This window comes from Anoplopoma fimbria, chromosome 23 (assembly GCF_027596085.1).
Source record: "Anoplopoma fimbria isolate UVic2021 breed Golden Eagle Sablefish chromosome 23, Afim_UVic_2022, whole genome shotgun sequence".
In the NCBI taxonomy this organism is placed as follows: domain Eukaryota; kingdom Metazoa; phylum Chordata; class Actinopteri; order Perciformes; family Anoplopomatidae; genus Anoplopoma; species Anoplopoma fimbria.
Window position 1 is genome coordinate 10,835,803 of NC_072471.1, and position 24,110 is coordinate 10,859,912.

General features: G+C 40.0%; 1 protein-coding gene across 1 annotated transcript in view; it reads right to left on the reverse strand.

Annotated features, from left to right (window-relative positions):
• grm8a (glutamate receptor, metabotropic 8a) overlaps positions 1-24,110 on the reverse strand; it is a 205,631-nt gene that overhangs the window by 65,218 nt on the left and 116,303 nt on the right. The window contains exons 3-4 of the mRNA XM_054624394.1: positions 997-1,132; positions 465-619 (exon numbers count right to left, since the gene is read on the reverse strand). Of these exons, the coding sequence (XP_054480369.1) occupies positions 465-619; positions 997-1,132 (291 nt within the window). The remainder of the gene's footprint in view (positions 1-464; positions 620-996; positions 1,133-24,110) is intronic.

Consider the following 24,110-nt stretch of genomic DNA (forward strand, 5'->3'; position numbering starts at 1 on the left):
ATATCTTGTCGCGTCTCTGTCCCTCCAGGAGTCAATTATCTAATAGGGATCTCTGACAGGGAGCAAATGAGGATATCCTCCCTGGCCTAATGGCAAAAACTTGTTATCCACTCGGATCAAGAGTCAGGGAATGTGTGTATTTCACTTTCCTTCTCTGGTCTTCCCCCCTGTCCCCTTAATTTGATCTATTAGACTTTAAACACTCACACACACACACACACACACACACACACACACACACACACACACACACACACACACACACACACACACACACACACACACACACACACACACACACACACACACACACACACACACACACACACACACACACACAATGGCAGCTTCAAAAGTGTTTGGTCACACATTATCTGTTTTAAGTTACTGACAGTAGCCTATACGTTATGATATATAGTCAAGGAGTAAGTGTATGCATCTATGTTTTCCTCACACATTCTTACCATCTACAGATGCCCGTTTGGGGAGAATCGTGATGGCTCCCTCCGCCACTCTCTCCTGGCCAATCACAGGGGAGATTTTAGACCCCCAGCTGTCAGAACCCACCCACAGGAAGTGACCGGTCTGGTTGTTCCTTTTAGCTGCATCCAGGATCCGTCTGTTTGAAAAGAGAGCAGATAATTAAAGTATTTTTATTAAGGTTAGAAAAGAACAACCAAAAGGGCTCCGGTTGGATCCTGTTGAAAAAAGGATCTAGGACAAGGACAATTCAACTGATAATGCATTCTGATTATAACTTTTACTTCTGTTATAATATCAGTAGTTTAACATCAATGGTCTTATATTTATGTTGAAGGAATAGTCAGTTTTCATTATTGCATTTAACTCAAAGTGGCTATCGTATGTGGATATCGTAACATGATTATTATAATGAAAACAGCAGAATATGTCGCTAAACCATATGTAGAAGTGAAGGCAGCACAGAAACGATCAGCAGTGGCAGCGGAGGTGCTTGTTTAAGTGCATAGCACGTACCGTATGTCGTCCTCATTAGCGAACATGATGACGGCCCTGGCATTGGAGGTCTCCAGCAGGCGTCTGATGATCTTGTCAAACTCCCCTGGTCTGGGCTCCCTGGGGATCTTCAAGGACTGGGCAATACACACACCACCTGGGAAAGAAAGAGGGACGGAATGAATTATCAATATTTTAGTCAGTGATTTGCATTTCTTCATTTTGTATTCATCACTCAAATGTAGTTGTTCCTCCTTGAAGGGCCTATGCCCAGTTTAAAAAATGTGTTCCAAACACTTCCTCTTGTGTGTGAAAGAGATGTGGCTTTACACTTCCAGCAGCGTCAGCACTTTGAGTTAAATATAAGACTAACTGGATGGCTAGTCTAACAGCAGCAGCCAACATCAAAAATTCAACTTTGGGGAATGCCAACATACCACAGTAACAAGCAATAAGACAAGCATTATGTAAAATATATGAGGATCACATATTACCATATTAAACATTCATGCCAAAACACATTATAAAACTAGAGTCTGAGATTTGGGGTGAGATGAGACAAGGTACGGAGGAGAAGTACAGGAAAACAAGGTAGAACATTACAGTTGGGAAATAAGATAGAGAGAACGGAGTAGGAATGATAAAATGATGGACACAGAAAAGAAAAATAAGCTGTAGAAAAGGGAAAAAAGAGAGGATGATGGAGAGGAGGAGATGAAAGGCTACCTGCACATCAGGACTAAACTCATTTTCATCCTTGCTCATTCATACACCGATAGCACAGCAATTGGGAACAATTTGGGGTTCAGTGTCTTGCCCAAGGACACTTCTACATGGACTTGAGAAGCCTGGGATTGAACCGCCGACCCGTTCTGAGGCACCCGAAGAAGAGCTGAACAGTTAGATACACAGCAATGGAGGACAGGATGCAAAGGAATTAATAGAAAAGTTAGAGAACATGTTGAAAGGTGAAACTGAAATCATGTTGAAGTGAGGAGGTGTTGATAGCAACAGAAATAAAACAGCGAGAAACAAGGTAAAAGATTAATAGATTAATTATGATGATGAATCACGTCACTTTGCTCGGTGTGAGTTATGGGAAATATCAGCTGCACCCAATTCACACTCCTTTATGTCTTATTGTGGAGGATGACAAGAATGGCAGTCACAGCAATATTAGTTATTTCACTCACAATAAGTGATAATGAGGGAGGTATTTGTTGACATGGTTCTTTCTTCCTCTCTCTCTCTCTCTCTCTCTCTGGCTTTACACACACTAACAAACAAATAGTGTTTAAAGGGAGGGGGAAAATGGAAGATTTTTGAATGACTCTCACTCCCTCCTCTTTTAACACACACACACACACACATGCACACCGACACACTCACAAAACCCAACATGGCATCTTTGCACTAATCCAAACTCCATATTCAAGCTCTGCTCTGTTAATTAGCTCTGCTTCCTGACATTCATTAGCTCAGCTCACGGTGTAAAGGTGTGCGTGTGAGGATTATGTTCCTGTTAAACATTACATTTGCTTTATCCTTTTGCACAATAAGACTGAGCCTATCCGTGTTTTGTTTTTTTTTGTTGTGAGGGAGAGTGAATGATGTCCCCTCTCCTCCCTGCCTGTTCTAGCCCATTTATTGAACATCTGTACAGTCTGTCGCTTTCACTATATCACTCCCCTTAATCACACACACATACGCATTCTTACCCGATGCAGACGCACGCACACCAGCGTGCATGAGTGACAAAACAAATACTCATTAGCCTCAGATTAAAAGCCTCTCTAGGATAATCACGACAGTGACAGAATCTGTACAGGCACCCGCATCTACCCTTCAAACCAGACTGACTTGGATGTTTGAAATGATTTCTCAAGGATAATCACCAACTTGATTTACACTTTAGTGTACGTACACCCATATAGCACATTATAAGAAGACAAGGCACTTGTGTGTACACACATACACAAACAGAAGTGCTGATGTTTGCAATCTCTCCATTGTCCTTAGACCAGTATACAAGTGAAATCTTTCTTTGTTTTATAACTTCCTCCCCATCATCCATAACTGTCCCCATGGAGAACACACTTCCCAGATGAAGACAATATCAAATTATACCTCTGCACCTGACTGTCACTTTTGCAGCCAAATTCACTGCTACCCCCCAAAAACACTTCTCCTCTTTGATGGTGCCAAAGAAGCAGCTCATTAAAAGCGAGAGTCAGTTATTAGTGCGCACTTTCGCCGATCCTTTGAAAGGAAAGCTGTGAGGTTGGGTCAGCAAGAACATCAACGTGCTTTTTCTCAATTTTTTTGTTTTTTTTAAATCACTCACTGAACAATTAATTTAAAGTAGAAGTCGTCAAATAAAAATGAGGGTTTGGAAGAGAGAGATTTAAACATCAAAACCCTTGCACATCACAACACTTCAGACAGAGGATTTGCTTCACGTTAAAAACTAGATATTGATCGGAAAATAGAGATGGATACCAAAAGTCTGGCTGACAATAATACCAAAGCTATTTTTGAAACCAATGCTTTTGTGTTGCCTGTGCAAGCTGAGTGGAGAGCTACTAGTACGAGAAAGACATTTGGTCAGATATGAAAAAGTGTTTTTCTGAGCTACAAACTCTGGAATTGATTGTGGTTAAAAAAAACCTGCATCTCAGATACCTGACGAGGTGTGAAAGCTTTCTGTAGGCCAAATTAAATGACAATTCTGCTGCTGGTTTGTTTCCCAGGGCAGAAACAGTGACTCATGACGTCAAATACTTATTATTATGTGAATAAAGAGAACAGTAATCACATGATTTGGCAGTCAAAGGTCAGTATTATCTAACCTTTTCAGAAAACGTTGAAATACGATTTTCAGAGAGTTTCCCAGAGGCATCCAAACACAACCAAAAGAACATCTGCAGGCATCCTGACCTCGGCCAAGGACTGGCAACTGTTGATGGACCGTGAAAGACAGCGGAAGTTCTGCAGCCTTATTGCAGCCACCACCCTGCAACCAGACATTGTCCTTGTCCTGAGTCCACTAAGCAAGCTGTGCTGCTGGAGCTGACAGTCCCAGGACAAGATCAGTTGGAAGAGGCCTTTGAAAGGAAGCTCTCCAAGTAGATGGGACTGATCAGCAAATGTTAGCAGGCTGGACGGAGCGCAAGGTGTCTTCCCAGTGGAAGTTGGGTGTAGGGGATTTGCAAACCATTCTTTGGTCAGAGCCTACAGCAGTTTGGGCATTGAGGAAAAGAGGAAGAGGAGAGCCATCCACAGCACCACCCTGAAGCCGCAGAGAGGGCCTCAAGATGGCTGTGGCTCAAAAGAGGGGAGCCATGGAGTCAGAGTAGCTAGCCATCTAGACACAAGCTGGGGGTCTGATCAGCCCCGGCTGGGTTTCCTGGAGGAGGGTGTATGATGTTGAAAGACCCGAAACACCTAATGATACCAGGAACAGAGTGTGTCCAGAGGCATCAGTAGATCACAGAGGAATGATAAGTGAAAAGCTGTTGAATGATTTTCAACTGTCAGCGACCGCATCGCTTGTTCCGGAAAAAACTGTTTCACTTCTCCCCGACCAACAACAACACAATCCAGAGGCTCATAATTTGGCTCTTGGATAATTGTTTAGAGATATATCACACTGCAGGCATACTAATGTGAGACAAGTCAGACATTTTCTCAGCCATATTGGATCACAGTCAAAGCAAGTTCATTACGTAATTTAGCAACTGCTGCACAATCATCTGCAATGGGCTAATTGAATTATGGGCTCCTCATCTGCTCAGCTACACTGAGCTCTCAGTTTATCTCTAATAACCTGATTATTGAGGCTTCAATTTGGAATAGAATGACTGAATTCTAAATCCTTGTGTTTGTTTATGTGTGTATCTCTGTGTGTACGTGTGAGAATGTGTGTGTGTGTGTGTGTGTGTGTGTGTGTGTGTGTGTGTGTGTGTGTGTGTGTGTGTGTGTGTGTGTGTGTGTGTGTGTGTGTGTGTGTCTGTGTGTGTGTATGTCTGTGCCTCTGTATTAATATCTGAGTTTGGGTGTGAAGCTTGTGCATGTTTGTAGGGGTCAAACAATGAGCTGGAATGCATAGAGTTGTCCTATACAAATGCATGATTTTTTGTGTGTGTGTGCAAGAGTGTGTGTGAGAGTGTGCATTTGCAACTGTCTGTCCCTACTGCAGCTGTTAAAGATGCAGGGTGCAAGTTGTGATGATAAATAGGATGTTAAGTGCATCCAGTGCTTCTCGAAATGAAACTCTTATAGTCTGTAATTAACTCCATTCTGTTTAGAGATTAAATTCAATCTGTTTCAGGACTGGAAACAACACTGTCTAAATGTTTAATTAACAATCTGCTTCCCTTGCATACTCTCCTCTCTCTACATCATTGCATCTATTAACCTGACTACTATTGTGTAGTACCTTGTACATGTCATTTTCATCTCAGCTTCAGCTTGTCAAACATTTCAGGAAGAGGAGCGATCTCCAAAGTGTTAAAAAAGGTGCTAAATATGAAATTCATTGCATATCTAGTGCTTCCACAAGGTTCTCAATGGCGCCGGCGTCTCGCAGGTAACGGTGCTAACAGCAATTTCAATGCAAAAACCCACAATAGTGCTGACAGTGTTCACATAAGGGGGAACACGAGGTTTGGTCCTATTCTGCAATGACGCTGTATCAGCTGTTACCGCCGTATGAGTGATGTACAGCTCACGTGCACTATTATGCACTAACACGGCTATGTCAGCAAAGCACAGAGAAGCTAAGATGAAAACACACACAGAGGGAGAGTGACTTTGTTCTCTGCTCAGATAGACATTACTCCATTATAACTTTACAGAGAAAATTGTTTTTTGTTGCTCTATTAATGCTCTGAGTATCATATAGAGACCCTTTAAATAATATGAGAAAAATAACAAAATTAAAGTGCTCTATTTTATTGAAATTCAATTTTTAAGCACATATCTCGTATAGGAGTGTACAGTGAATGGCACGACACACTCTCTCTGTCTCAAAATGAAAAACCAAAACTGTGAGAAACGTACAAAGACGCATGAATAAAAAAGTGCTCTGATGCAGCCACAAATGAAAGCTTGGGATTTCTCAGAAACTTGGAGAACTACAATTACATGCATGGAACAACTGTATCTCAATCCTGGACCATGGAGCTGCTACAGACAACTGACTATTGGCAGGGTTTTATCCACTGCAGCATCATCTTCAGCTTGAAGGTAAACCCACAAGTTATCCGTTTTCTCCCTACAACTCATTTCCTCTTCATCTTTGTTTTGCATCACTCAATGCAGCTCACAGGAGCACCCCACACAGGCACGGATACACCCCACCCTGCATCCTTGCATCCTGTAATGTAGTAATACGGGCAGAATGGCTTGAACACACGCAGACATGATGTGGTTTTCCTGCAGGATGAGTAATGAGAGTAACTTTAAAGCTGGCTGCCACCTCCAATGGAGCGTGCATGTGTGTGTGCATGTGTGTTTACGTGCCTGTATGAATATATCTGTGTTGGATGTGAGTGATGTATAGAATGAAAGGAAGGTAGTGAAATCTAGGTGCCTGCCTTTAATCATTCTACCATTAAGATAAAGCTGTGTCACCCACCACACTCTTTCTTTGAAGTGCGTGTGTGTGTCTGCAACTCTGAGACAAACATTAACACACCTTTTCATTCAAGCACGACATTCAATATGCTTTGACCAATAAGGCTCTGTGTGCCCAACAAACCCACATATGAAGAAATGTAATTTTTCTTTCTGCTTAGTGAACATTTCTTTGATAAAAAAAAAAAAAAAAAAACGGCCACTGCATTCATCCCCATAGAAACACCTTCCAGAGAACTGTTACTACTGGAGTTTTCTCACACAAACATAAAGCAAACGCATGCACGACAATGATTTTGACACTTTCTCTCCAAACCTCATTAGCACTGCTTTAAAATTAAAAGTTGCCCTTTACCTCTCTATACTTTGTTCATGACTTAAGGCACTGCAGCTTGGGCCTTTGAAGTCACTGATTTATGTTTGTGTGAATGTGTGTGTGGTTTCTTACACGTGCTCTATTCTCACCGATGAGCGTTTGCTCTTGCATGTATTTGTGTGCACTCCAATAACTAAGTGCCCAACACATGCTGGGTGTGTTTCTTTTTCTCCTTCACTTGGGTTTGGATGATGTGGTGCAGTGAATATTGTGTTCTGCAGTTTTTTCGCCCCAAAGTGGAACCTGTCCTCAGGCTTGCTAATGAATCATTGACAACACCCACGGAAATGCTGTCCCAGGGAATTTACATCCTCCTATTAAAACATGCCTTAAAGGACAGGCCTTAAACTCTCAAATGGGCTTGGAAATTTAAGATGGTCCTAACTCGAACCCAAAAAGATGTTGCTCAGACCTTAACAAAGCCTGAGGTGGAAAAGCGTTTGTGAGCCCATAATGGACTTCAGCTTGAAATTGATTTAATTCGCTGATAATTAAACTCTGATTAGGGAGAGGGAAAATGGGCAAAGTTGGTTCAGTTTACAGAAATTGAACGCACTTTTGGTAAATGTTTGTCCGATTAGCATGGTTTGACTGCACACTGAGAAAATTATGAGCGATGCCTCCACGGCACTGTGGGTTATCAGAGTATAAATTGAGGCAGCAGTTTGCATCAGCAAGTGGATATTGGATATTTGCAATGATCTACTGTGCACATAATAAAATGCTTCAAGTGGTGCTCAGACAAAATACAATAATTTGTGGTATCTTTCTACAAAGCTAAGTCAAACTGTTGCCTCAGTATATTATAGCAGAATTTATTTATACAGTAATAGCCACTAGAGTTACCCTTCAGTCTGCATCTACTTTGTGTGATTATTATGAATATAGACATTTTCAGAAATCCTCCTCTCGTGGATTCTGCATTAAGACGGCAGTGGAATCAACAGTAAATGTTAAACAACTGGTTTAGGCAAAGAAGGGAAGATCACACAAGTTAAAATTCTACACAGGTGATTATTAAAAGCAATACCATGAAGCTTATTAGAAACAGGGATGCCACCTGCCACTTTTTTTCATCAACTAGTATGTTTCATTTTAAAATTTCCCAATTGGAGAACACTTTACTTTGGACCCCCTATATAGCATTCATAAGCTATTCAAATAATTGTAATAAATATGGTATAACAAACTATATCATAGTTGTACTGTAAGCAGATATGAGTGTTTATTAATGCCTTTGTCACCAACTAGTACATATCCTGTGAGCACCCATGAGTGGAGGCTGTTGTATAAAGAGATAATATATGATAATATAGAAAAACAGCTGCAGAAGAAGTTGTAATTGTTGATAATTCCTGTACATGAATAATTAATAAAAATTCACTTATATGTTTTTAAAACTACATTAAATGTATTACGAGTTTTTACAGGGTAGTGTTTAGGTTTGTCGGCAGTCAATAAATAAATAAAGACCAATATTTATTGGTTATAAATCATTTTTTTTGCATGAATGAAAGTTTGATTATTTATGGTGCCATATGACGTTACCCTTACCCCAAACAAATTGGATGCGAGCTATAAGGGATAGGCTACTGGGGACCTTTCCTCATAGGGTGCAATTTTGCAATCAGGGGAAACTGAATGACATTAAGGCATTGAAAAAACATCACGGGTTAAATAATAATGGCTTTTAGATTACTTCAGGTATGCCATCACATAAATAGTTTTATGTGAGAGACACGAAAGGCATTTGAGAATAACGTACTGAAAGTTTACATTATTCACGATAATACAGATTTGGGACTTAAAGTAGATTCAGGATTATATAAGGGACTCCAGGAGGTTAGAAAATCAAGTACCAACTACAACAAAAATGGGAAAAGAAAAGACTAAGTTTCAAAGGAAGTCTGGCCAAGATATTGTGAATTTCAATGGAGGATATCAAGTTCAACCTCATGGAAACAATTTCTAGCCTTTATCACACCTGCTCAGAAGTCTACACCTCAGACTCCTCCTGCTACTGGAGGTAATTGTGGCTTCCAGGAAGCCGATACCTACCACAGGTATTGGGTCTGTTAAAAAATAAATATTTTTTGGCGTATGATTTATAGACAATTATAAACTACATTTCAGGACATAATTACCCTTAATTCGGACTAACTACTTTTTGGGCTTACAGATTCAAAATCCACAAATAACGGCTTAAACCAGACACCCTATTAATAAAAGAGGTATAATATAATTTGAGTTCAATAATTACATGAAAAATACTGAAGAGATGGATCTTTCTGTAAAAGTATCTAAGTAAAGATGACTGTGTAAACTTTTTCTGTAATGGGACCCTTAATAAAGCAAAAATGTGGAAAAAAAAAAAAAAAAAAGGGGGATAACCCTGATAACCCTTACCATCTATCTGCACTTCACTTGCATTATTAAACGTAATAGCAATGGTGACCATTGCAGATACAATCATTCCTGCTTTTCGATCTGAATTATTTATTACTATAGACATCTTATGTCATGCATCCGTACTAGATACAGTGACAAAATGGTAAAATTATACCATCCTGTTTTGTTTTTTCTCCATTAACCCAGAGGCTGATGACAATCAGTATGTTGTGATGTCACTCGAAGAGCTAAAAACAGGACAACATTTGACTGTCAATATAATCTTTTTGTGCTAAAATTGCAGGGCAGAAGAACGACAAAGTGAACAGGACTTTGAATTTTGCTCAAAATGTATTATATACATAGAAGACAGGCTGTTCCGCTCTCCAGTACTGCACAGAGAGAACAGATTGGACGTTGTACAAACCTAGACATCTTACATTATTCCTGTGTGTATGTGTGTGTGTGTGTGTGTGTGTGTGTGTGTGTGTGTGTGTGTGTGTGTGTGTGTGTGTGTGTGTGTGTGTGTGTGTGTGTGTGTGTGCAGGAATGGAAGATGCAAGGACATAGAGAGTCTGAATGAGAAGAGGGGGGGATTTGGAGGTTTGAGCAGGGAGAGTGAAATAAGAGAAAGACAAAACACACACTAGGGAGACAGAGAGTGAGTGAGTAAGACAGAAAAGGAGACAGAGAGAGATAGAAGATCTCTGCCTTTTAACGGCTCACTTTGCCCACCATCCCACAGAAAGTGTGTGTGTGTGTGTGTGTGTGTGTGTGTGTGTGTGTGTGTGTGTGTGTGTGTGTGTGTGTGTGTGTGTGTGTGTGTGTGTGTGTGTGTGTGTGTGTGTGCCTGTGCAGTCTGAGTGGGGGTGAGGTGGCAGGACTTTCTTCACCACAGGAGTCAAGCAGTCGAGCTGAAGTCAGCACATGCTCAGGTCTGAGTGGAGATGGGTGGACACCTTGTGCATGCAGTGTGTGTGTGTGTGTGTGTGTGTGTGTGTGTGTGTGTGTGTGTGTGTGTGTGTGTGTGTGTGTGTGTGTGTGTGTGTGTGTGTGTGTGTGTGTGTGTGTCAGGTGTATGTGCATTAGAGAAAGAAAGAGAACCTGGTTGTACATGTTTATGTGCAGTGCTCTAGAAACCAGCCTCTTCTGTAGTTGTTTATCCCTTAAAAATATATAGTACCTGAAATCCATTATTAAATATCTAAATAAAAAATACATAGATGAAAGTGTAATTACTGCAATAGTCACCTGAGTTTACTTCTTGCCACAATATAGAACACATTAAATAACTAACTTGTACTATAATCATAAACATTTATTTTGCACACCTAGTGGCTTTAAATGGGACATAAAGAAAACGTTTGACATTTCCTCTGAGGAGGACTTAGATACTGTGAGCTATAGGGCAGTAACAATACACATGCGACTTCAGTAATTGCTATAGCTGAGCCATTTTGTCAACCATGCACATGTATTTGAGCTATTTATCAGTGGAGCCTTCTTTGCTTCTCCAGAACTTTTAAAAAGAAACAGCATTAAGTGGTCTGCGTCTGGATTCCTGCGTGTCTTCACTGTCTCTTACATAATGAACTGCATAATGAGGGTATTATACTTCTGCAAAAGATACTTGTAAACAATTTTCCAGAAGTACAGAGAGTAAAAATGTTCATATTATTCCTAAAATCTGTTCAAGACTTGGAAAGGCTACTTTCCAGGCCCAGTAACCTTTCAAATAGACCAGTTTAGCATGAGCACTATGGTCAGAGTGGACAAGTGAAACTCAAGACTAGTTCTGCAAGTCCTCAGGCAGGAGGTAAGTCAGTTAATGTCGCCAGTGAGTGGCCTGACCTTCTTCCACCTGTCACGGATCACCGATACTTCCAATCAATCAAATTAATCCCACTGGCTTTTCTGCTGGACGGAGGAGGACTGGTGGTGGAGTCGGATGGGACAGATGAGAGGAAAGAGATGGAGGAGAAGGGAGGGGGGGAAACGAAGGATAAGTTGTGAATGGACGATGGAAAGAGATGGGAAGAGATGGAGGAAAATCAGGAGGATGAGAAGTTGGGTAGGAAGAAATGAGGAAAAGGATGGAGAGATGAAAAGATGTAGAGAATAAGGCAAGGTGGGAGGGAGATAAGCAAGGGGATGATTGGATGTCAGGCCACAGATAAAAAAGCACAAGGTCAATGTTAAGCTCAGAGATCACAAAGAGAGAACATGACCACTTCTCTGTCTGGTACTCTCTATTCCCCCTCATCTCTCTCTCTCTCTCTCCCTCTCTCTCTCTTCTACTCTACTGTTGCGAACATTCTCTCGTTTGCCCTGAGAGGAGAATTTTCTTTCATTTCTATGCCGCCCCGCCCTCTCTCTTTCTCTCTGCTACACACACTATCTGACAGTAATCAGACATCCAATTACAGCAGTGCCCCCAGAATAGGGCTATGTGTGTGCGTGTGTGCATGTGTGTGAATATATGTGTTGCAGCTGTGCTGTTTTTTTATTTTTTTTTACACAGACACACACACACAAACACACAGAGAGTGCGTCAGATCCCTGCTGGTGCCTGTTACTCCCCGAGCTGAGATGCCCTGCTGTCCTTCAGCCCACGCCTTATCTGAGGATGAAGGATCTCACATGATCAAAAACACACACATAAATAAACACAAAGTCATACGGATATATAGCAAATATTAAAAAAAAATGTTACATGTATGTAATCAGACAGAGGAAAACGTGTTCAAGACAGATGAAGATAGCAGAAAACAGTTAAAATACGTAAAACACTCATTCGAAACATAAAAGAATAAACTAACACACTTCAAAAAAAACTTCTACACACGCACTGAGGATGAACAAGGATCTGATATGCTGTTCCATCTCCCCCATGTGTTGCTGTGGCGTGACACTCCCTACAGTGAAACGGATGAATGGAAAACCAAAAATGTCACTGAAACTGCTGACCTTTACTTTGACCTTTCTGATGATCTAACATATCCAGCTTAGAAATAAAAAATAATTTATCTTCCAAGTGTTCTTTTCCCCACAATCAAAACTGTAGGAATATGTGAATATATGCATATAAATATTATCAATTCAAACTTAATATTATTCTGCATTAACTTGAATATTGACATCATTTCTCTGAATGGGAGATATTTAGATGATAATAAAAGATTTGACCTGGGAGGTTATATTTGCTTCAGATAAACCAAAGATTCAGCATGTGGGTTTTCCTATTTATGTTGACTCATGTGAACTATGCAGACTTTATGTTATTGACAAACAAGTGGGTGGAACTCTAAGTTTAAAGTTTTTACAGTTAAAAACAGGAGGTATTCTGATTATTTATGCTTGTTATTTATACATCGGAATAAAAAGGCTGCTTTGTTTTTCTTTAACCATCTCCTGTGTCATATATATTCATATGTACATATGACATAACACATTAACGTTTAGAAGATGTGGTAATTTATGTCCGTAGAGATATCCGCATGTTTAGCATGGCAGGGAAATAAGCTAACAAACTTAAGGCCCATTATAATGCATTATCTTATATTCTCCAACATTGACAGAATGGTAAATATTGCTTATAGTAGTATACACACATATGAGTTTTTTTACATGTGCAGTGTACAGTACCTGATGGAGCATGGTTTCTGCATATGTTAAATAACTCCAACAAAAGATGATTCTAAATGTTGTCACAAACACATACACACAAACAAACAGACCGTAACAAATTGTATCCATCTTTCCCAAAATAAAATCCACCAGTCATTCAGGCAGGCTGTACCACAACAACGGCCAGAAATTTAATTCACAGCAGTTGTGTTTGAGTACACACAGATTTTGTTTAACAGTTTATCAATATTTATCTCTGCCAAATCAACAGAATCAGTCCCCCAGCAGTGCGCAAACAGCTGACTGTCATTTGTAAGCGACAATTACAGTGTTAATATCCACACACTCACACATAGATAAAATATTCAATATGAACTTCATCGAAAAGTCAACATAGCCCACATGCGTCCAAGCAGCCAGCCTATAGAAAACTTCAGCCAGTAATTTGTTCCTGTTAGAATCTGCCAATGAGCAGAATATATGGGCGACATTATGGTTTTTGTAAAGCAATGACGACAAAGGCTTATTGCGGCCGATAGCATCTGTGTGGGCAAACATGATGTCTGAACGGCAGTGAAAAGAAAAAGCCTGGCTGCCTATGAATACATTATGGGTTGTGTTTATGCCTGTGTCTGCACTGCAACAGGCCCTCACACCTGACACTGACACAGGCTATTGTGCGCTATGCTAATGGCTATGCTAATGTAGCACTATGGTTTGATTGGTTGGATGGCAACACCTTGGGCGCTTGACAAATATTGGCAAGATCTCCCTTTATCTAATAGGATTGCAGGTATTTATTTGTGAATGCATGGAGTGGTGACATTGTGGCACACATTTATTTGCCACTATGTCATATTTAGTTTGGGCTGTTTATTATTTTTGTCCGTGTCCTTGAGGATTTTATACAAAACCAGGATTTGTAACTATTGTTTCTAGGCATTTATTGGCAACCAATGAGCTATTATAGTATGTGGGAATGCTGTCCAACATTAAGAATTACGTCTCTAGTCACTTTTCATCTGCTTGCCACTTTAATGGTTGTCTGCTAATATAAATCCTATACCCCATATTTAATGCAATCCTGTTTATGGCAGAGCACCCCCTACCCACTTCCCCTTAGCATAATGTGCATGACACCACATAGTTTTCATCACAAATCCTCCTGGAGTTGGAGCAAAATTGCAAGCATTAAAAATGTGACTGACATTTACAATCAATATGTCTACTACTATGCTTACCACAATGAAAATTAAAAAAATATATATGTGTAGGTTGGATCAATGTGTTACCAAATTGAATTACGTTGATTTGATCCAGTTTTTTCAATGATGTAAACTATATTTAATTACATTTACAACATTTAATATTTGCTTCATCAGCATTCCCCTATTCATGTCAAAGGGTACTAATCCAATACAGTATGCTGTTTCCATCACCTGGATGCCTAATTGTTTGGCCAGGTGCTGTGAATGCACTATTGCTTTGGCCAACTCAGCCCCACGCATAGATTTCACCTGATCAATATATCTTGCACATGAGGTATTCTTCAGGTATTGACATGCTCTGTGTTGGCCTTTGCCTCTGCTTCTTGCAGCATTTACTGCCAAAAGCTTCAACGACAAGATAAAAAAAAAGCTAAAGCTGTGCTGCATAGACTTACATCAATCAGAAGGCTACATTTTCATGATGGAGCAAAGAGCAGCTTTACGCCACTAAAGTGACATTTCTGACAGACATATAAAAGGTTTTTCTCACGTGTTCCAAGATTTGATATTTTGGTGGCATGCCCTTAACTTGACTGTACCTAAGTAAGGGGAAAGCAGGGGTATGTTAGTGGCAATAATGCAGCAGAGCAATTTTGGTGTTGAGGATTATGATGATTTGAGCTTGCACTGTGCACCTGCTCAGTTCATGTCTCAAACAAGTGGAATAAAGAGCAAAGAAGGTGATGCAAATGTTTAGTGCAAGGCTGCCAAATCTCTCTCTTGGTAAAGTATTTTTCCATTATCCAAACCCACTGCCGACTGCACCACAGTTGTGTCTGCTCATTAGACTACAGAAAATATTGGACGCTGTCTGTGTGCTAAAACTCTGGGCAATTCATATGTAAAAACAGAGCCGGCATGGAGAACTGGTGGAACTCTTTGTTTTTGTCTACTATTTTACTTTTTTGCAAATAAAATAAAGCACACAAAGAAATTCCAGGCTTCTCTGTGTCTGTCCTCAACTAATCTGGCATACCACTGCACCAAACTGCATAATAATTGCTGGTGCTCATTAACGGCTGCATGCTCAAGGACCTCTCGCGACTGCGGTGACTCACACTTTCTCAAAAACACCCTTTATTGCCTGTTTGATGCTGCCATTGATTGACTCCTCACTCTCTACTCTTAACCGCTACAAGTGTTCTCCCTGCTGAGTGCATTGCTGCTTAGATACTAGAAAAAGCACTAACACTACCACAGTCATGTGTTTTTTTGGCTCCCCTGAAATATGTAAAATACAGGATGAATATATCGAGTTTGTGTCCATCAGAAGACATAAATCACAAAGCAGGGCTGTGAAGAGTTGTCTTAGGTTTGCCCTTTCTCTCACTTTTCCTTCAAACCCTGTGGTGAATAGCAACACCCTGCCCTACCAAACATGCACTTTTTTCTGTTTGAAAATCAATCCTTTAAGCTTCCCTCATCTCTTCCCGTCATTTCAGCTTCATCCATCCCAATCAATTTTGATGAAGGAACCTAGTTGTTGTCAAACACGTCTTGCTCTCTCTATCTTTATCATTATAGGGCTGGACAACATGCAATTTATTTTGCATTCAAAGCCTCAATCAAGGTTTAAGAATGAAGCTTTGAATGTCTGTAGTCTGTAGTTAATGTCATCATAAATCTGAAAAAGTTTTTTGGTATGGCTTTTAGATTGCTGCTTGAGTGCCCCATTAAAGAAGGTGTTTGATTCCTTTTATGTGCGCAAACAGTTTTTAATGGCAAAAACGCAATCAAATGTGCAATCAAGCAGAATATTTTGTTAAAAATAAAACAGTTTTTAATTATGGAAATTAATACAATTTCTTGTTTTATACATTTTGACTTTTAGACTATTTGGAACGCACAGAGTGGAAACAATCTTAATACATTTTTTTCCCACTGTAGCCTGATCTTTGTCTTCCATATGCAGAAATACCAGGTTTACTAATAGATGTGCAAAGAAAGCTGCGCAGCATTCAACTTTTGATTTAGAATTCAAATGTCAAGTTATGAATGGATTTCCGATGCCTCCAACTATTTGATAAAGCCCTATATCATTAGTTGTTTATCTTTCACTCTCATTCCTTTTTGTTTCCTCCTAAACTTCCAGGGAGGTTTTAAAAGCATCCTATCCTCTGTCTTTCCTCTTGACCCATCCCTCCATCTTCTCCTTTCATGCAGTCAGTATCACACTGCACATCAACTATCTCACTCATGCCCCCCCCTCCCCCTCCACATGCACCATTTGTACCTTGCTACAAAGTTTATATTTGTGTTTGTCTAACTATGCTCTGACTTTGTCTGTCTACTCCTTACCCTCAGCAGCAAGCATTGTTGTGCATATATTTAAAGCTAAACACATTTTGAATATTGTTTTTCTGTGGCAAACACCTGACTAGAGAGACAGATTAACATAGTTAGAAAGATACACAGATAAACTGTACAGAACACACTCACACAGCTGCGCTTTGCTTTGCTTGTTTGATGATATGATGACATTTGGTTGTCTATGTATGTGTTCCGAGTGAGTGCTCGGTTGCACATGCCACACGGCCTTTAGAAAAGGGTAGGGAGACAGAGCACAGGCTATTGGCTCTGATTTACTTAGTACTTGATAAGGTGAGTGTGTCACAGGCAAACAGGGACAGGGGTCAGGAATATACTCTGGGTGAATAACCGTGCACAAACACACACAAAAAAAGCATCCTCTGCCAACAACACACGGCAAAAACACAATGGTATTTAAACCAAAGGACATAAACAAGCTGCCATATACACACAAAAACATATACACACATGTGCACACACACTTTCACACTTTCAACCGCAGCCAGTCGAGCATGTTAGCTGAAGAGAAAGGGGTCGGCGGTGATGGTTTTACAGTTCAGTTAAGAGAGGAGTTAAAACAGTATGACTGAACCCTGAATAGACATCATTGAGAGATCCCTGTAGGAGAGGAGAGGAGAGGAGAGGAGAGGAGAGGAGGGAGGAGAGGAGAGGAGAGGAGAGGAGAGGAGAGGAGAGGAGAGGATTATTATAGACCAATCTCCTCTTTTCATTATTTGAATAATTTTGTCATGGAAATGAACATTACAATTATGCGGTTGTAAAACTGACTCTATTCTTTTTTGAAGATATTGAGTCAATATTCATAAAAAGGCTCCAACAGCTGGTAGTTCCCCTTGGAGACCAAGAACAAAATCTCCAAAAACATTGCTGTACCTGCAGATTTCTAACACATGCACACCTGCACACAAACACACTCACATTATTAGATTTCCTATTTGAGAGAGAGGCAGACAATCTATCTTTTTTTTCTCCTGGGTTACTAGAAATCTCTCGGATCATTCTTTGTATCTTTCTGTTTCACTGTCTATAAGACAGACAGACAGATGATTGTATATATGACACACAAAGATCAGCTCAGACCAGGGGAACATTAACAATATACAAAAACAAAGTGTGTGGGGGCCGCTGGGGTCTGGAAAAGGAACAAAAGTTTTTCTTTGTGTTGTGTTAACCATTTTTTATTGTACATTTGTGTCTTATATAATTGCACTGTGTTACGCACCAATCAATCACTGAGCCAAATTCCTTGTATGTGTAACGTACTTGGCAATAAACAGCTTCTGATTCTGATTCTGAATATTGTAATGTAAAATTACGGGTGAATAATGCTGTTGGGCCAATGAGACAATGTTTCAGGCTTTGTCATTGCGACATGTTGTGATTAACTCTGATTTACTCCTGTCAAAGCTGAGTCTTGGTTTGTCTTTTTCACTCGAGATAAATTAATGCTATATCTGGTGGGGTCTTGGCTTGTAAGGGGGCAAATTCTATAAAATAGTATGAATGTTGCATTATTGATGTAAAATATACACTATTTCAGATTTTCTTTCTAAAAACTATTATTGACAGCAAGGCTTCTTTTTTAATACTTTTTTTACCACCTTCCAGAAAATGTATTTCAACCATCTAAAAGTCAATGCAAACCATCGAAAATTGACATGTTATCCTGTTACTTTGTTATTGTAATCTATAGTGGTTATTTGCACAAAAACACAATTCAAATTATTAGGAAATAAATGATTGTATCTTTATTTAAATACTTATTATTTGTGGGGAAAATGATGTATTATGAACTGCTTAGAGATAGGGTTAGGAAGTTATACAGGTTAAAATTCCCTCTCTAATATCTGTTCTTTGAAAACATCTCCACGAGCAACTGTATTTATATAAACTTCTCGCCAAAAATGTTATTTTCAAAATGTTAGTGTCTATCATGATTAGGCTTATTAAATTATCATGCAGGCAAAAAATCTGAAGTATGAAACCGATCAGCGGGTCACAAGTGATGGCAGATCAGCTGAAAATCATGTTTCAATCAGAGGGCAAACTGCTGTTTCCAACCTTTATTTGAGGTGTCGTTAGTTTACTGCATAGCTGTGCACCTAGATGAATACTGAGGGAAGAAGAGCTGTGCTAAAGAAATGAGTAATCATCAAATTCTTATTGCTTCAATGTAATTAGGTAAAGTTGTGATTCTCTCTCATTCTCTTTCACTCTGTGAAGGTCCATAAATACTGTAGGAGTGAGTACTGTATGAGAGCCAGGGGGTTGGGGTGATGTTGTTTTCTTTTCTCTCCCTTTCATCAAACGGGATCTGTCTCTCTGCTGGGTGCCCCTTGACCCCGTAATCCAGGAAGTGTGAGACTGATCTGTTCCTCTGGGCGCCCCCATGCTGCTCGGGCCAATCAGTGGCCACATAACACCATTATTTCAGCCCTCTCCTCTGCGGCCATGTCAGCGCCCATCCATTGATTTCCTCCCTCTGGATATTCATCTTTCCTCTCTCACTGTCTATACTCCCAGCATTCTCTTTGGCTCAAACCTCCCTCTTTCTCACTTTCTGCTACTATCAACCTTTCCCATTCCATTCTCTCTACTTCGATCAACCAAATATCTCTCCCTTTTTTTCCCTCCATCCCAATCTCAGCAGCCCTCCTCTCTTTAGAAATTCTTCATCCATCCATTCCTCCCTCAAAGGCCCTTGCGGCCAAGGCTCCATAATGAAATCTCAGCAAGCCTTATTGTGTTGATTAAAGCTGTCAGAAAGGAACTAAGAGAGGAAAAATACTGCCGGCAACAGGGGAAAACAAGGGCTCAATGGTGCATTGCCAATGACCTTTTTTTTCAGCTGCTGTTTAGTTTTTCTTCCTCTTTGTATTTCATCCTCTCTTTCATCCTTTACTTTTTTCAAATGTTATATACAAACCCTACCTCTCTATTGGTCTCTTACCAGTTCCATCCTCCATCCCTTATTTTCTCCTCCATCCATCCCTTTCAGAGCAACCAGCACCTCTCAAGGTATGTTCAATAACCTCCTGACCTCAACTTAATGTAATTCTGTCAAACCACATCTGCCTCTCAAGCCGTTCTCCTCGAGCTGTTTCTAATACACCTCGGCAGAGAATTTTGTTTTAGTGTTAGTGGACAAATATCCAACTGTCAACATTTTTACAGCTAAAACGAGTAGATGGTTAAGTCAGAAAATAAACAATTTGTTGCTCTTTTTTTAACATCTTCTAGCTTCGATCCTGCCAAGGTTTGTTTTTTACTGAATTAATGTTACATCAGGCCTTAACCCAATAAAAGTTAGATTAAAACATCTAGCAGTTGGTTGGGCAGCCGATGGTCTGTGCAGGGATTCCAACATTAATTATTCCGTTAAGCCGGTCATTTAAGTGGCTAAGAAAAAGCAAGGTCCCCTGCATATTATAGCGGCAATCCACCTCGCCTAAAACAAGAAACACTCCCATGAACGTCAGAGGAAATTCTGACATTTTAAAGAAATATAAGCTTATTAAGCTTTAGGGAGCGTGCTACATCACAAATAAAAAGCTTTCTAAAGGAGAAAATGCTTGTTTAAACAGCCATATACATTGATAGTGAGATGCGGCACCAGAATATTTATTGGTGATTGATTGATTGATTGATTGATTGATTGATTGATTGATTGATTGATTGATTGATTGATTGATTGATTGATTGATTGATTGATTGATTGATTGATTGATCAAACACATCCCATGTTTGCTTCGCATTCATTAATCAGCAGGGCATCGTGGTGTTCAGAAAAAAAGAAAGTTTGAGTTGACTTGAGATTTTAGAAGTTGAGAAATGTAGAGGCAAAAGCATTCACACTCAGATGCTGATTTGTTAGGAAAAAATAAATAAAATAAAATAAATTACTACCTCCACAAACCGATTTCCAGGGCGAAGCATTGCATTCGATGCACCACAAATTGTGCTTCCCATCACCAATATATGAAGCAATAAACTGAAAGTCAAGCAGTGGCTCTCAAAAAATGATTATGATTCCAATTCGGTGTAACAAAAACTGAAACTGAACTAAGGAAGGACATAGGAAGTCATTTTCACCTTCATGATAACAGCACATTAGAGCAAGTCGAGGAGGAGGACAAAGAGAGGGAACAATTTAGAGGAGGGAGAAAATTGCATGTATTTTCCTCACCCATACAATTTCAAATAAATATATAAGCGAGCACTGCTTACTCTATCTCAGAACCACTGGTCTGCTACAGCATACACCACAGAGCTACAATGACATGCAATTGTTAACAAATTATGGATTTGCACTATATGTCAACACGCAGCCTGTAAATCCAGGTACTAAAATATCATGAAGGGATTTAGTATTGACCTGGGGGTGACGCACACATTTGAATGCAAATGCCAAACAAACAGGGAGCGAACATGCATGATACATGATATTCAAACAGTAAACACTTTAAATCTAGATTAACACACGAACATACATACAGTGCATACATATCAAGCCCCCCCCACACACACACACACACAAGCACAGGAAAAGGATGGAGCATTATCAGACCTGGAAGGTATTTTCTCCAGAGGCTAACCTTCTATTAACATTACATTAACAGAGAGACAGGCGTATGACAGCTCGACATGGCCGCGTATCAACTGTTTCTCTTTCAATTACAAAGATGACAGAGGATCCGCAGGCAATCTAGCCGGACATCCACAAGGGGTCCTTTGAGGATGCCTTGGAAGCAATCTGTCTGTATGCCCATGACAGATCATCTAGCAGCTCGTCCAGCTTGGCGAAACAAAAAAAAAAAAAAAAAAAAGAGTTTGGATTTTGCCAAGTCCTTTAATGAGGACAGTACAAAACAATCAGGGATTCTGTCACTTTGTAATAGATTTTAAAAGTGCTGGATGAGTTGAAAGTTAGGAGATGAAGGCTTGTTAAGTGCTCTCAAATAGGATCATGTGTGGTAATGCCAACGAACGTTTCATTATAGTCTACTTGAAATCAACCCAGCAGTGAAACTTCAAGGAGAGCAAGATTTATATTTAACACTGGGCACTCGAGACAACTTTTGGAAACTTGGCAACACTTAATAAATTCTGCATTTGCACTTCCATCAAGACACAATAGATGGAACTCAGCAAAAAGACCAACTCTGAGACTTTTCAAGACATAATAGCCGCTGGACAAAGACGGATGAATAAAAGACTGTGTGGGCACAACATGGAAAAGAAAAATGATAATTTTGTCCACCCAACTGCAGCAGTTGCTGCAAACTTGTTAAAATTGACAGGAAACAGATCAGCATAATTGACATAAGGGACAGTGTTACACTCTCATTTGCATTCACAGCGCAGACACCCGTCTTACACAGAGAGACTAACAATGACTGCAACAATAGTATAATCTTCAGCTGCAAGAATGACAACAATAGGGAGCTGCTCGGAGGCCAAATCTTTATGTTCAATAAAAGAAATGCATAGAGTGTCCATAGTTTCTCATGATGCTACTAAGATAGCAGTGGAAGAAGAGACTCAATCACTGAAATTGTTTAGGAAAATCATGTTGTCTCTGTCATTAGTGATTCTGTGTCTTGTCATGTTACAGTTTTCAAATGTTTTCAATATCAATCCACTCTATTTTTTTTTCAATTATTAACTATTCATTTCGTCTATAAAATGTACAGTGATTGGAAAAATTAAGATCACATCTTCTCCGAATCTTCAAATTGCTTGTTTTGTTCCCCCAACAATCCAAATCTCAAGTTTAACTTTAGGAAAGCAGCGACTCAGATTGAAGCTGATACTCCATATGGAAACTCCTTATTAGCCACTGTTGTTTTAAATTGTTTTGTGATTCTACCTTTACATTATGCAGTTACATCAGGCCAAGAACAACATAAATCCTTTGTGCATTATATTGCAGCAGTTTGTATTCTGTCAATCAAATGCAATTCACACAAGAGCCCCATTTTTAACAGTGAGCATCACTCACTACATAAAAAGTAACTCTTAGCTTTAAACTATTGTGATGAAGTAATAATTAAAGAATGATCAGTTCAATGCAAGGAGGTTTCAAATTGGGGAAGACACAGAACCAGTATCTGATCAGTATCTGTCATTGGCCAATACCCTGATTTGAGGTATTAAAAATCATCAAATGGAGCGAAAAAGTAAATCAATTGGATCACTATTCAATTTAGTGTCATAGGGAACAGGAAGAGGCAGGAAAACCACCATCACTGATGCTGGAAAATGACAAGATTGTTACCTGATACATGATGGCAGAGGGCTGTGATGCCTTTACCTTAGACTCATTACACAACCATGGTCCGACCATTCTGTCAAGTGATTCTGCCACAAAATGAAATCAATAACTTGATCAGAAAGTCATTTTGAGGGTTATTGGTGGTCTGGGTAAAGGTTGTTTATCAGAAGACTTGAGGTACAGGAAAGCACATGACCCGGGCCATTTCTGCAACAGCCACGAATCAATGGAGGATGATCAGGGAAGATATTGGACACATGAGAGCAGGATGAGCAATACTCTCCTCGGCACAAAACAATTGATAGGCAATCTATCTCAGCTATGACCAGGAGACACACAGACACACAGAAATGTAGGGGTATCACACACACGGTCAGGTTAAAACCAGGTGTAAACACGGTGCATCTCTGGTGAAATTGTTACCAATTTTCTCTCAAATTTGAGAATCTGTCCCCAATCAACTAGCTTAACATCTCAAGTACTGTATGTCCCCGAATGTGTGCTGTGAAAGAAGCCCACACAACCTCTCCCTTCATAGTGGTCACTGATTTCTCATAAATAAAGGAGGAAATAGTTCCCCCTATTTTTCCTCTGGGGTCCCATTGGCAGCCCTTATTCCTTGTTACCAGTCACATGGCCCCTTGCTAGTAAATAAAGAAAAAGAGAGGAGCTGAAGTGGGGAGACAGGTAGAGGAGTGGCGGGGGGGTGGGGGAGAGAGAGAGACGTATATAGGACAGAAATGAGTGAGGGCGGAGGCTTGTAAAAAGACATAAGATTCATTAAGTATTCACACTGTGCACTGGAGAGCCCTGACGCCTCGCAGTAAAAAGTGGGAGGTGGGGATTAGAGAAGAGGGAGGGGAGAGGATGGGAGAGGCAAATAAAGACGAGGAGGAACATAAAAAAAAAAAAAAACGGAGGGAGGAAAAAGGGAATGAGAAGGGAAGCAAAAAGGAAAAGATGGCGGAGAAGCTGCATGACACCAGTGTGTGCAAGACAGCAAAACGTCAGACAGAGAGAGACAACCTCAAAAGACATCAAGCGGGGACCAGGGAGGGAGAGGGTGGGCGGGTGTGGGCAGAAAAAGAGAGAGAGAGAGAGAGAGAGAGAGAGAAAAAGAGGAGAGGAACAGAATACATGAAAGCTGTTTTGCAGAAGGGAAGACGCGCGAGTGAAAGAGTGAGACGGCAAAAACACAGAGAGAGTCAGGAAGCCAGGAGGAGTGTTGCGGTGC